The 13,320-nt window shown below is 43.1% G+C and overlaps 1 protein-coding gene across 6 annotated transcripts; it reads left to right on the top strand.

The window, feature by feature from the left end:
* The first annotated feature begins 2,107 nt into the window (after positions 1-2,107).
* COQ3 (coenzyme Q3, methyltransferase) lies at positions 2,108-11,721 on the top strand. 6 transcript variants are annotated; one of them, XR_010783421.1, is made up of 8 exons: positions 2,111-2,195; positions 3,083-3,206; positions 3,584-3,736; positions 3,896-3,995; positions 5,534-5,776; positions 6,995-7,154; positions 8,574-10,547; positions 11,020-11,721. XR_010783421.1 is itself a non-coding variant. In XM_066547518.1 (8 exons), the coding sequence occupies exons 1-7, from the start codon at positions 2,111-2,113 to the stop codon at positions 8,789-8,791; spliced, it is 1,083 nt and encodes a 360-aa protein (XP_066403615.1). In that variant the 3' UTR covers positions 8,792-8,822; positions 10,385-11,721. The 6 variants fall into 6 exon arrangements, 5 of the variants coding, with proteins under 5 accessions (XP_066403616.1, XP_066403615.1, XP_066403614.1 ...); XM_066547518.1 differs by having other exon boundaries at positions 8,574-8,822; positions 10,385-11,721; XM_066547519.1 differs by having other exon boundaries at positions 2,108-2,195; positions 3,109-3,206; positions 8,574-11,721.
* Positions 11,722-13,320: the final 1,599 nt, after the last annotated feature.

The following is a 13,320-nucleotide window of genomic DNA, read 5'->3' as shown; positions in this document are numbered from 1 at the left end:
TTTTAAAATGAATGCTGCAAAAAACATTTCAGTGCACTACAGGAAAGCAATACATAGGATTTTGAATGTCATGCAGCAGCATGACATTTGGAGGCATTTCACTTGAAAACTTTTTTAACTAATGAGGGATGGTGTGGAATCAAATGAATAATGATTTCCATGCAAATTGTTCTGAAGGTGAATACAAGCAAGCCAATGTCTGTATGTACCCCAAGGAGCCTGCTACACCATGTAAAAACAAGAATTAGCTGTGGCTATACATAGGCCAAAAAAGAGTAGTATAGTAAATATTCTGACTTTAAAGATTGAGCAACTACATGTGTTTTGAAATATGGCACAATAACAAAAACTCTGTTCTGTATTTGAAGCTCTGTCTCATGGAATAGCTACTTCTAGTTTCAAACAAGCTTGTCCTGTTAAGTAGAATACATGGCCAGTGTGCATGTATTTACTTGCTTATAAGCAATTCTAAAATCAAAAATATAAAAGCAATGGCAATGTAAGGTTTGCCTCTCTTGCTCAGATTTTGCGTTTGCCTTGCTAAATGAATGACAAGCAATAAAGTTGAAAATATGTGGATGCATGCCTTGAAGGAAGGCTTAGTTTTGTCTCTGAACAAAACTAAGGAGACTGAAGGAGACTATCCATAAAAGATTTGTTGGAGCTCTGTTTCTTTCAGTAGCTCTGAGGTGTTATTAATTAATAACTCGTAACTCCAGTGCACTGTGAGCTTTGTTGGATAGAAATCAGGTGAGTAGAAAAGTGAGGCAGTTACATACTAAGCAGGTTTGCCATATGTTTAATTGCTGTCAAGCTCTTCTGAGCCCTTTCAGCAGTCCTTATTTAGCTTTAAAAAGAAAATAATCCAGACTTTAACTACTCCATGAATTATACTGTATTTACAGGAGACCTGTAAACAGGCAGATTTCAAGCAGTGAGGGTTGTATTACCAAGCAAGGTCAGTTCATAAAGCAGGCTGGCACTAAAGGGAAGTCAAGCCAAGACTGGTTATACTACTCCAAATTTCCTGCAGCCTGGAGGATGCTCCTGCCCTTGGCGTTGTACAGGCCGTGCCTCCCGTCTGCGGATGCCAGCATCTGCACAGCCAGGCAGGGAACCTGGCTGGGATCATCCGCCTGGAGGCACGGGAGCGCTGCCAGCTCGGCCTTCACGGCTCACCTTTGCCTTGCTCTGCACTGCTGCCTTCCAGACACCTTTGGTTTTCACTGGGCGTTCTTGTTGGACCTGCAGCTCAGTAAAGTGTCAGAAAACGAATCTTTAAAAAAAAAGGCTTAATTCTTTTCCATTTATGTGTATCAGCCCTGAACTGCCAGGGCCACCACCTCAGACCGGGGCCCTGGGCAGCAGTGCCTGCGAGGGAGCAGGGAAAGCAGAAACCCTTCTCGTTCCTGGGCCACAGCCTGGACTTCATCTGCGAACCGTGACACGGCAGCCTCTCACAGAGGCAGCGGCACGCCAGCTCGGATGGTTCCCGTGAGGGGTCTGCCCCAGGCCAGCTCGGATGGTTCCCGTGAGGGCGCTGCCCCAGGCCAGCTCGGATGGTTCCCGTGAGGGGGCTGCCCCAGGCCAGCTCGGATGGTTCCCGTGAGGGCGCTGCCCCAGGCCAGCTCGGATGGTTCCCGTGAGGGGTCTGCCCCAGGCCAGCTCGGATGGTTCCCGTGAGGGGCCTGCCCCAGGCCCAGCCATGCAGGGGCCCAGAGGTTCTGCTCCAGGCGGCAGTGCCGGCTGCTGGGATCGCTTCCTTCTGAGCCGGCCCCGAAGCGAGGACTCTTGTACTTTGAGCTGTGCCCTGCAAGCCCGGTGTGTTTCTTGGTAATGAACGGGGCTGAGAGCTGTGGGCTCGTCGCTGTGTCATCCGAACGAGCCTCTGCTTGCGGGTCTTTTCGTGTTCCAAGACAAGGCAATGACGGGGCACACATTAAAGCAGAGTTGCTCCAGATGAAGCCCTAGCGACAAGTGCCACGGGGGCTGGCATTCGCACCGACCCCAGCACCGGGCGGAACCTTCCCGGCGCCCGCCCGGCGAGGCAGCCGGCACCGCCGGCCGCGGACCGGGGCGGGGCGAGAGCGCGGCGGCGGCGGCGGCGGCCATGTGGGGCGGCGGGGCGGCCCGGGCGCTCACCCGCGCCCTGCGGCGCCGGCGGGCGGCGGCCGCGCTGCCGGGGACTGCGGGCGGTGAGCGGGCGCTGGGCGGGCGCGGCAGAGCGGGAGGGACGGAGGGAGGGCCCCGGCGCGGCCGGCGGCAGGGGCGGCGTTACGGGGCTTCGCTTCGCCGGCTCCCTCACAGCCGGGCCCCGCAAGCCTCCGGCCGGCAGCGGCCCCGGGCGGGTGTCTGGCAGCTGCCGGCCGCGTCCCACGGCACTCCCAGCCCGGCGCCGGCCGGACGGGAAGGTGTTGTTCCCTTGCCGCCTCCTTTGCAGTCCGGAGGTGTCTAGATCGCTCCATCGCTCACTGCGGCCTAAAATCGTCTTCAGGGGGTGGTTTACTGTGGGTACAGTGAGGCATTGCTGTGATTCGGGGGCTGTTGGTGACCAGGCAGCAGCTGGATGTGAGCGAGTGTTCGCAGTGCCAGCGGGGGCTAAGCAGGAGCGGACAGCAATTGCAGGATATTGTCCCTGGCCTGTCTGTGCGCCGTCGTTTGCTTAGGTTTCCTTACCGTACAATGCAAAATGAGTGTGCGGCTGTGTACGTCTCTTTCCAATGCATAATAAACCCAGCACTGCTGAGTGTGTGTGTGTGCACAACTCACGGTCGGGGTAAACATTTTGGGGAAGTTCACACTAACTGAAACATTTCAGTTGCATAAAAAGCTCTTTTCCATTCAGTCTCTGAATGTGGAAATTATGTTCAAATTCCTGTACATAATTTGAGGAGTATGGCGGTGGTGAACTAGCATACATTCTTTTATTTAATCCCCAACTCCGTAAGTACAATAGTGAGCAAATGTGCAAAGATTTGCCTGGTTAGTATTCTGCTAGAGCAGCACTCTTACAACTAGGTGTTTTGTCTCTGACTTCTTGTAAAGCTGATGCTTTCCATTTGGATGTCTTTTATTTATGCAGATGACCATGCTGATCTGTCTTTTCAGACAGGTCTGAGAGATATCCTTCAGGACTCCAACAGGAAAAGACAGCTGAAATTTGGTATTACCTTGCCTGTCTCTCTGACTGAAATGAAAAGCAACATGTAAGTATTGTAGCTAAAATTACCCTGTGTGGTGAGGTCTACCCTTTTCTGTAACAATTTAATTTGACTTCGTGACTTTGTGACAGTGTCACATGGAGTTGTTTTTATATCTCACACGTTTGAATGTTTGGTGTGGCCTCTTCTTGTTTTACTAATTGCCAGCTTAAAAATTACAAGCATGCAGCCATCTGTTTGGGAAGATATATTACCCATACATGTATGATATCTGTATGCTACCAAACAAGTGGAACTCGAATGTCTAAAGAAACATGAGTCTTAACTTTTTGCATTTTCTGATGCAGTATTTGTTTTTCCCATATTTCAGCTGACACAAAATACTAGTATTGGTTTAATGATGTTCAGCTTTCATTATTTAGGTTCACTGTGAAGAGACCTTTCAGCACTTCACACTCATCAGTGGATTCAAAGGAAATTAAAAAATTCCAGCTCCTTGCACATAAGTGGTGGGATGAAGAAGGAGAATATGCAGCCCTTCATTCTATGAATGATATTAGAGTGCCATTTATTAGGTATGGTTTTGAAGACAGATTTTTTTTTTTTATATGTACTATTTCTGTATGACCTCAGAAAATACTGTAAAAAAAGCTAATTACCAGTACTTAAGATAACCACAGCATCTACTGAAGCACCTTGTGGGTTTGACCTTAATCACATCCCTTTTCTTTCAGAGATACTCTGTTGAGCATGAGTAGTAATTATAATCTGGGAAATCCACTTTCTGGAATCAAGATTCTTGACGTGGGCTGTGGAGGAGGACTGCTAAGTGAGGTAAGAAACAGTGAGCTCTGTGTTTTCTTCTTAAAAGGCGTGCAAGGTATTTGAATTGTTGTACTAATTACACTGCTTAATTTCTAATCCTCCAAGGAGGACTTTTTTTCTTCTATGATATGTTAGTTACTGAGTAGAGTGCAGTGCATTCATACAAAAAAAACCATAGAGTATTTCGTTAGCATAGTGGTGGTGGTTTACAGAGAATGAAGGAGTTGGTAATGAGAAATTCTAAAATTCTGAGATTCTGAATCAGGACAATAAGATTTCAAGCACTGTAAAGTAAAGGAGAGGGGAAGAATGATGAAAAAGTCCTTGAATACTTCTTCTTTTATTTTTCTTTTTTTACTTTATAAGTCTAGGCAGGAATACTTGGAATCATGACATCCTCATTACCAAAGAAGCGATTTTTGTTAAAACCTTGTTCTTACACATTCATTTATTTGAACTGCTTATCTTCAGTGTTTTACATGGGGGTGGGGATTCTCACCTTTGATTTGATCTCATGGGAAATGCCTGGAATAACATCAAGCACCCAAATCATACCTCTCCTGTGTCAGTAGAGATTGCTGTGGTAAAGGGGCTGATGTGACAGTGGCTTCCAGAGAAGTCTGGGACTGAGAAGTTACTGTTTGTGGTGGAACACTGTCCACACAGGCTCAATAGACTAGGGATGGTTTGTGAATTTAGGGTTACAGATCTGGCTGACTTACTATGGGAACTTCCTCAGCATCTGAAGTGAGGTGTTACAAAGGGACCTGAATCTCTCCCATGTTTTCTTTCTTTGTTTTTTCTCCTCTTTTGAGCAAAATCTTGTAGTCTCGTGAGAGGGGTCCCTCCAACAATGCTGGCAAAACTGGTGTGCTGCATCACCTTCTCAGGCTGAACAACTGGTGAATTTCAGGTTGGAATATCATACATGTGGTCATGTTCTACAGCCTGTGTCAGTTTCAGAAGAGGTGATGACTAAGGTGCTAACCTTGGAGTAAGAAGACACTGGAGAAACCTGAGTGACAGCCAAGGCTGATGCTATCCTAGTAAACATCAGTGTTTAGTTCTCAGCAGTGAGAAAGTCCCAGAGATAATCACATATTAAGTAACCATTAAAAAGATATGAGGATTTACCATTACAGGTGGATGTTGAAGAAAGTAATGACAGTAATTAAATAGGGCATTGTTTTCTCCCCTTTAATTACTGTGTTGATTTTCCCTCTTTGTTTTTCCTGTATCAGAGAGTAGTAGTGGAAGAAATCTTTATTTGCTGTAACAAAATGAATTGAGAACAAATTATTCTAAAAGACAATTTAGATGTGTATATAGTCCACTATATAATTTTCTAAGAAAATTAACACCACCTTTCCCAAATCTAAAGGTGTTTTTGCTTTAATAAACATTCAAAATAAAACTGCCGGATCAGAGCTCATAATTTACTGTTTTTGTCTTGTGTTGATGCATCTTGTATGTACATTGCAAAAGTTTCAGAAACCTTTAAGTAAATTGTTTTCATGCATAGAATAAATTACACTTTTTTTTTTTAGCCTTTAGGTAGACTGGGAGCTTCAGTTACTGGAATTGATCCTGTGGAGGACAACATTAGAACAGCAGATCGGCACAAGTCATTTGATCCAGTCCTGGCCGAGAGAATACAGTACAAGTCCAGTTCACTGGAGGAGATTGTGGAAGAGTCTATGGAAACCTTTGATGTAATAGTAGCTTCTGAAGTAGTGGAGCATGTGGCTGACCTTGAAATGTTTATCAAGTGTTGCTCTCAGGTGTTAAAGGTAAGAGAGTTTTTGCTTTCATTATTGGGAATATTTATTCTCATTTATTATTGTGACTTTTTAAAAAGAGCGTGAAAACACATCTGCACACATTTCTCCACTAAGTCAGAAGCATGTTCTAGAAGTGCCTTCCATTCTTCTCCATGATGCAAATGCATCTTCCCAAATTCAGTAACCACAGTTAGGGGAAATTTATTTCTCCAACTCAGCCTCAGAAAAGTGTTAAGGCATTACCTAAGCATTGCAGGTTTGCATTGCATCGCGACCTTAAGGAATCTGGGTGCATCTGATTTCACACAGGTGAGAGAAATGTGGCAGTGCCACTGTTGATGGACAGCCGTGGCTCAGACTGCATGGGAGCTCTGTGATGATGTTTCTGACACAGGATTTTATTCCAGCACTAGCATCACATCAGATGAGATCCTGGATTACTTTTAAAGGTTCCTAGTTAAGCTTTGGAGATAGTCAGGGGGTTATTCATCTTGATGCTAGGTCATTTGCAAAAGAAGGATGGTAAGCTCAGCACACAAGTGGGAGCTTTTCTTTGATCTCTTTATCTTTCTGGTCATCAGAAGAAATATTAATTATTTCAATTGAATGCACTACTAACTTTTAGCCTGCTATGCTAGGGACAAAGAAATTATCCCTTATTTCTAACAAACAGTCCTTTAAGGACTTAGAATTTGTTTCTGGCTTTGTTTCTCTGCCCATGTAATTATTAAAACAAGCATGGCATGGCATTCACCAGTCTCAGAAATTAAGGAAGTGTTTCACATTTTACTTTGGTTTCAATTAAAAAGTGCTTTGTGGTTTTATTTTGGTTTTTTGCTTCATTGGATTTTTGGTTTTTCGTTTTTTTGTTTGTTTTTTTTTTAACAATAGATATTGTATATGCTTTAATACCTTTTATTTATCCATTTCCTGGGCAGAAAATATTATAAGTGACTTTTCTAGGTGTTCTTTGGGTTAGGGAATAGTTTTTAGGCCACCCAAGACCTGATTATGTTGATTCTTTGAAGATTCCTGAGACATACTGTTAGAAAATTATATTCTTTCTTGTAATAATATGTTATAAATATCTGTCCTGGGATGAAATTACTTCTTAGTCTTGCATTGTGTAGACTTTGACATAGACAAATTATTTGTCTTAATGTGATTAAATTTACAATTAAAACCACAAAAAATTCTTCTAATTGAACATTTTAATATTTTAATTAGCCTGAAGGTTCTTTATTCATTACGACAATCAATAAAACACAATTGTCCTACGTCCTGGGAATTGTGGTTGCAGAAAAAATAATGGGGATTGTACCAGAAGGAACACATGAATGGGAGAAATTTGTTCCCCCTGAAGAGCTGGAGCGCCTCCTGGAATCAAGTAAGTTTCAGGCCAGATGGTGGGAATGGAGAGAGAATTCCAAATGGTCCCTGTAGAAATGGCAAGGGGATAAGTTAGGTGGGGTGAGTGCTAGCAACAATACACAGCTTTTCCTGCTTGAGTTAACAGTCATATATTAAGAGTATGGTTCCTGGTTTAAAGACACTGCTGTTTGCTGGATTTTGCATAAAATAAATTAAATTGAATCCTAAGAATGCAGTGATTACTTGAACAAAATCACTGTTGCAGCTGCCCTCTGTTTAATAGCCTAAATAAAAAACTCCAATGTTTTCCATTGTGTTCTGGTGACAGAATGTATGCTCTGAAGTGGTTCATAAGCTCTAGGTCAGGTTTGAGGAATTAACTGTGTTGGCACTCTGGGGCTGCACTGCTGCCACTGCATTGTTTGTTGCCTTTCCTTTGGGAGGAGGCATTTTTATTTTTGGTTTGCTGCTCTGTGTTCTCTATTCATATTATGTTACTAAAAGATTTCTTCCAAAATGTGAAGATGAAACCTACCACAAATTCATTAGTCAGTTCTTGAGAAACTCTGTGATACTGATTTTAATTATATCTAATTAAGTTACCCTGGTCTGATTGCTTTTAAAATAGACAAAGCAATGAGCTGGGAAGAATTCTGCCCATTGCCCTCCTTCACCACAGATGTTTTAAAACCCTCTCACCAAATATTTCACTTTGCTCTAGTTCACTGCAAAGAAGCTGAAGTATGAGTGCAGCTATTCTCTTGGCAAGGCCTTTTCCTGGCACTTCACAGTGATGCCATAAGAAATATGACTAATACTAGTTCACATACTAGTGGTTTTTTTCAGTTCTTCCTTTGAAAGGAGAAGCAGGTGCAGGGGAGTGATTTGTTTTGGAAGGGTGTTTGTTTTCTGCCTTCCATCCTGTATCCTGCTGGGACACAGCAGATCCATGCAGTGAACTGAGTGCTGCTCAGCCAGAATGATAAATCATTCTTTCTTTGCCCTGAGTCCTTGATGGCATTCATCTGCCTTTTTCTTACATTTTTCCATTCCTAAAGGGAATCTGAAGAATCCTTGCAAAGATGTGCTCAGATTTTGGGGTGTGTGATGTCAACCTGAAGCACGTCTCCACCTCCAGAAAACGTTACCAGTCAGCCAGATGGGGAGTGTGAGGCTGGGGTTTTAGCAGAGCCCTGTAGCTGCTGCTGGTGCAGGGCCTGGCACAGAGCTGTTAGAGCCACTGCCAGGAGCAGGACCTGCTGTCAGCAGCGATGCCAGTGGCACTGCATGTGGGGGTGTCTGACAAAGGCCAGCTTCCCCCCCAGCCCAGAGGAAGAAGCATGTTTCAGACTTGCTGTTCTAAAGAGCTTGATGTTGCAGTGACTTACAACATTTAAGAACATCTGTTGCTTTATGTGGCTTCTTTCTTTCCCAGATGGCTTTTCAGTGAGGAGCGTGAAGGGGATGCTGTACAATCCGCTCTCGGGCTCCTGGAGCTGGGTGCAGAGCAGGAGCCTGAACTACGCGCTGCACGCCGTCAGGGCTGGGGCTCCCCCACAGCCACACGCCACAGACACCCTGCCAGAGACAGACGTTCAACAGCGCTCAGCCACAGCTGGCACAGCTGGCACTGTCCCAGACAGCGCTGTCTGACTGTGCTGATGGACTGTCACCAGAACAGAAAGTGAGCTTTTACTCAGATGGACACAATAAAACCTTTGCCAACAACAAGCTTCCTGTTTGCATCAATAATACACGTGCTATTTTTGGCCAAATACTTAGGGCGGTCTCAAAAAATCAAGTGCCCACTATCTCAGGAATCTTTTAAGATTGAAATGAGCAAAGCTTTTAAAGAATGAGTATTTTCATGAGTAAGTAGTTTCAAATTGTTGGACAGGGAAATGCAAATTATTCTGTTGGTAGCTTGGAGGGAGCTTTATTATGTGGTGGTGTTTTCAGTCCTGTTGGGACTCAGTTCTCCACAGAATAATGGCGTGGATGTCGAGTGAGTTAAAAACCACAATGCTGTACAATAAATAAAATGCCTTAAGTATTTAAGATACTCAACTCTGTAAAAATATATGAAACACTTAAGATCTACAGAGACTTTTTTCTGTAATACACCTTTTTCCCTGAGCAGGGGAAACAAAATAGCAAACCTTTACTGTTGAGTCCTGCTGTTTCTGCTCTTTCTATAACTGTGAAATGGAAGAAGAATCTCTGAGACCAGAGCGCCTCAGCTGTGAAAGCCCCTTCACCATAAAGATACTTGTATCTGTGCCTATTTTTCAACTTTCTCCCTCTGCCCAAATAAAGAGAAGCTGCAGGTAAAATTTTACTAAGCAACCAGAGCTCCATGCTAGAAGAATGATTCATGAGCAGTCTGTCCTATAACTGAGGTGCCATACCTATTTTTTAATGTTCTAGAGCCCGGGTAAGGAAAAGTAATTTACAATGAAACAGAACTTTCTAAATCAAGTGTCTCGTGTGTGTTTATGATTGCATCTCCTTCCTTCTTTCTCCTTTTTCTTTCAACTTGTACACAGCTGGAAAGGTGTCTTGTTTTTGTTTGCAGGGATGAAAATGAAACTTTTTTGCCCCCATTTTTCTCCCTGTTTTAGCTGCTTGTGCATTTCTTCTGCTCTAGAGGTGTGCTGGGCTAAATTAATTTTTTACACATTTGCATTCTTCCTGCTTTGCTCTATCTGCACGTTGCTTTCAGATCCAAGTTTCCTGATGGATTTGATGATGTCCAGAATATAGTTAATTTATAATGGAAATAATAGTTATTCATATCTAAGAAAGATTAAGTAGTATCTGGTGTGATTGCTTACATGACAATAAGTTCTGCTTCATAATATTTCTGTGGCCTATAGCTTGGCTTTGAGAAGAAGATTGATCATCATGTTAAAAGTTCAGTGATGTAGAAGCCACTACACCAGTAAAGAAATTGTTCCAAAGGTTCATCAGTTGAAGTGGTTTAACCTTGGAACCTCACCAGTGATGTCCTAACATCCTCATTTTTACACTTAAGTACCTCTATAAGCTGCGATTTTGAGTTGTCACCCCTTAATTTTCTCTTAGATAAGTGGTCTGAGAGTATCTCTACCACTCTGAGAGTAGCTCTTACCACTACATGTGAGTTTCCGAGTTCACGTGAAGTTTTGTGGTAAACATTGTTTCTGGAGCATGGCAGTGGAACTGGCTGCAACAATTCATTAATGGTTTCACTAATGCTGTCCACAGGAGGAATACATCATTCCCTGTCTGCTTTTCTCCTGCAAAGGAGTCCCTGCTCCATTGGTCATGCATGCAGTGTGGTGCACAGTGTTCAGGAGAGGAGTGATGCTGGGAGAAAATGAAGAGTCAAAAGAGAGAACCAGTAGTCTTTGCTCCTAACTGTGTTCAGGTGTGTTAAACCATGTGCTCCAGTGAGTTCCCCTAACCAAATCACCAACATCAATCTACAACTGTATGACTCTTGTTTCAAATTTTGCCAGCAGCTCTGAAAAGCACTGAGACCTGGACAGGTTCCTGAGGTAGCCAACAAGAAACATCCCCCATGAGGCAGTCCCTCCTCCACTGATTTGTTTTGAGATTTGTCAAGTGAAATTAATGTTATAAAACTGTCACAGAAAGAGCTGATTTTTGTTTTATTTAGGAGCCCTAAGTCCAGATGCTTGTGTGACTGACTAGCTGTTATCCTGGCTTTCTCATTCTGTTTTTCCTCACTTCATAGATTCACAGAATATTCTGAGTTGAGAGAGACACACACAGATTAAAAGTGAATTACTTGTTACTTGTAGTTTTCATTAAACTGTGAACAACCTAGGGAAAGGGTGTTTTGTTTTGCTTTGTTCACTGTTATTTCTATTGCACAGGGGACAAAAAACCTTTGATGCTGCCTGGGTTCTCTGTCCAAGCTCACTAGAGGGATCCTGTACCTAGTGAACAATGGCTGGCATTTAAAGCACAAGCACACGGACCTGGTTAACCATGGATACCTCTGGTTTTGACAAAAACCTTACCACAAGCATGTAATCTTCTACTCCTACATGTGTATTGGTGCCCTGTCAAACAGGGAGAGTTTTGAGAGCAGTGTGGACAAATGAGTTGGGACTGCTTGAACAACTCCTTGTACCTTTAGTATGTTTCCAGATGTCCTGATATGCTCTATCCCCAGTCCTTACCCCTCAGTTTTCTTCTCCTGGGGATTATCCTAACTACTCTGGCTATATTTCATCTCACTGTTTAAAACGACCTTGTTTAAATGCAGGAATGATAGAATGCAGTAGAAATCATTTTAATGAGATAACAAACAGTACAAAAATATCCTACACTTGTGAACTGGTTTTGGTGGTTTACATCCCTACCTTTTTCATAAATGTCCAACTGCCAGAGAGTAATCTAAATCAATGCTGTGCTGTGAATATGTACTATGCACTTGTCCTCCAGAAACTTTTTTCTTAAAATCTGTGCCTAGAAAACCAATGACATTTTCACACTTCTCTTAGCCCAGCTGCTGCAGAAATTTGATAGATGCTATTGAAATGGACAGAATTTAAATAAAATGATTTTGCAAATGTTTTGTCTTTCATTTTGCAACTTGTTCATGTTTATGCAGCCATAGCTTCAATGCTTACAGGAACAGTGGTGGTAGGAAGTGAAAAAAGCAATGTCATTGCAGCAGGCATGCACCCAGGACTAGGGATGAGGCAAGAGGTGATTCTTGCCTTAGGATAGGGAAAAAACAATATTTGAGGCTTGGTCTTTTTCAGCCTCTGTGTTTATTTCTGGTTGTATACCCTTGACTCTCCTATTACCAGCCATTTATTCCTGCAACAAAACAAATCAGAGTAAGAAGCTGATCCTGGGAAAAAAAAAAAATCCAGCAGAGCAAACAATGGTGTTCTGGGTGGTCTTGGCTATTCAGCTGTGGTTTGGCTTGTTGTGCTGTTTCATCTCTCCCACATTGCTCCACATGGTCCCAGTCTCAACTCTTTGCTCAGACCGATTCTTGTCTGAGGTGTAATTTTTTTTTCTGCTTTCTTTCCTATTTTATTTTGTTTCCCTGGGATGCTGCTGGTGGTTGGGCTGTTCAGGGAGCTGAATTTTCCCACTGTGGAGGACTAGTGCCATTTGGGAGGTCAGCACTGGGAGTAAATGGAGAGAGAAGATGGGACAGAACAGCCCCTTGAGGGGCAGTAGGCTTTTAGGCTGGCTCAGCCTGTCTTGTGGAACATCACATTCAGATAATAATTGACACATTAATTGTGCTCAAGGCCAACTGGAGTAGTATGAGAGCCTCAGAGGAGATCTGCATTTAATCCCCTTTTAAAATAAAAATACAACTTGAAGTTTCCATGGTTCCCATTATGCCATCTTATTGCCTATTGTTCCTTTGTGGTCCAGTGACATTTCATGGCCATTTTTGCAGGACTTGACAATTTCTTTCCTCTACATTTCCACTAAAACCCTGTGTCAGGTTCCTTGGGGATGGAAAAAAAAGAGAGAGAAAGGAGTGGGAAAGGAATTGTGAAGCAGCTGTGAGCTGAGATAAGAATAATGAATATCTTGTAGGAAGTTTTTCTGAAAATGGCTTCTGAAGTTTTTCACTCTGTTGAAATCTCGGCTTTAATTAAAAAGAAAGGCAACAAACAAATAAACTTATTTTCCATACACTTTTAATAAATGCTTGAAAGGAATAATCCCATGCAATCTAGAAGTTTAGAAGTCAGAAGACTCAGTGTCTGTAATTAGCGTGATGAAGCAGACTGGAGGAGAAAAAGTGAGACAGAACATGAATTACTGCGTGGGTGCTGATACTGCAGGGGTTTGAGAGGTGCCCAAGAGGGGTGCCTGGAATGGGAGAAAGCATTGAAAAGCCAGAAATAGAAGGAGTGTGAGCAATGCCTGGAAGATAAGTATGATTCTGATGGAGAGGAGAAATGTGAAGCAGAGGTGTAGAGAGGGCAGTCTGGTTCTAGTGTGCCTTTGAAGAGGAACTACTGATGGAACTATGATGATGGAGAGTGGCTCTGTGTCAGGCTGAAGCATAAAAGTTCTGGAGTTCAAAGCCTCCCACTTGCTCTTGCACATTAACCTCCAGTGCCTCATTCCAAATGCCTACACCCTTGCTGAGCTCCTAGAAGGAAAGGTGGTGACTTACTAATCATGAGTTG

The sequence above is a fragment of the Molothrus aeneus genome, chromosome 3, assembly GCF_037042795.1.
Source record: "Molothrus aeneus isolate 106 chromosome 3, BPBGC_Maene_1.0, whole genome shotgun sequence".
NCBI classification, from domain to species: Eukaryota; Metazoa; Chordata; class Aves; order Passeriformes; family Icteridae; genus Molothrus; species Molothrus aeneus.
This window is presented reverse-complemented; position numbering and strand designations above follow the sequence as displayed.

Coding starts and splice junctions, on each gene's coding strand:
- COQ3 (XM_066547518.1), top strand. CDS start 2,111: ATGTGGGGCGGCGGGGCGGCCCGGGCGCTCACCCGCGCCCTGCGGCGC. Junction 5,777..6,994: donor GTTGCTCTCAGGTGTTAAAG/GTAAGAGAGTTT, acceptor TATTTTAATTAG/CCTGAAGGTTCTTTATTCAT. Junction 7,155..8,573: donor GGAGCGCCTCCTGGAATCAA/GTAAGTTTCAGG, acceptor TTTCTTTCCCAG/ATGGCTTTTCAGTGAGGAGC.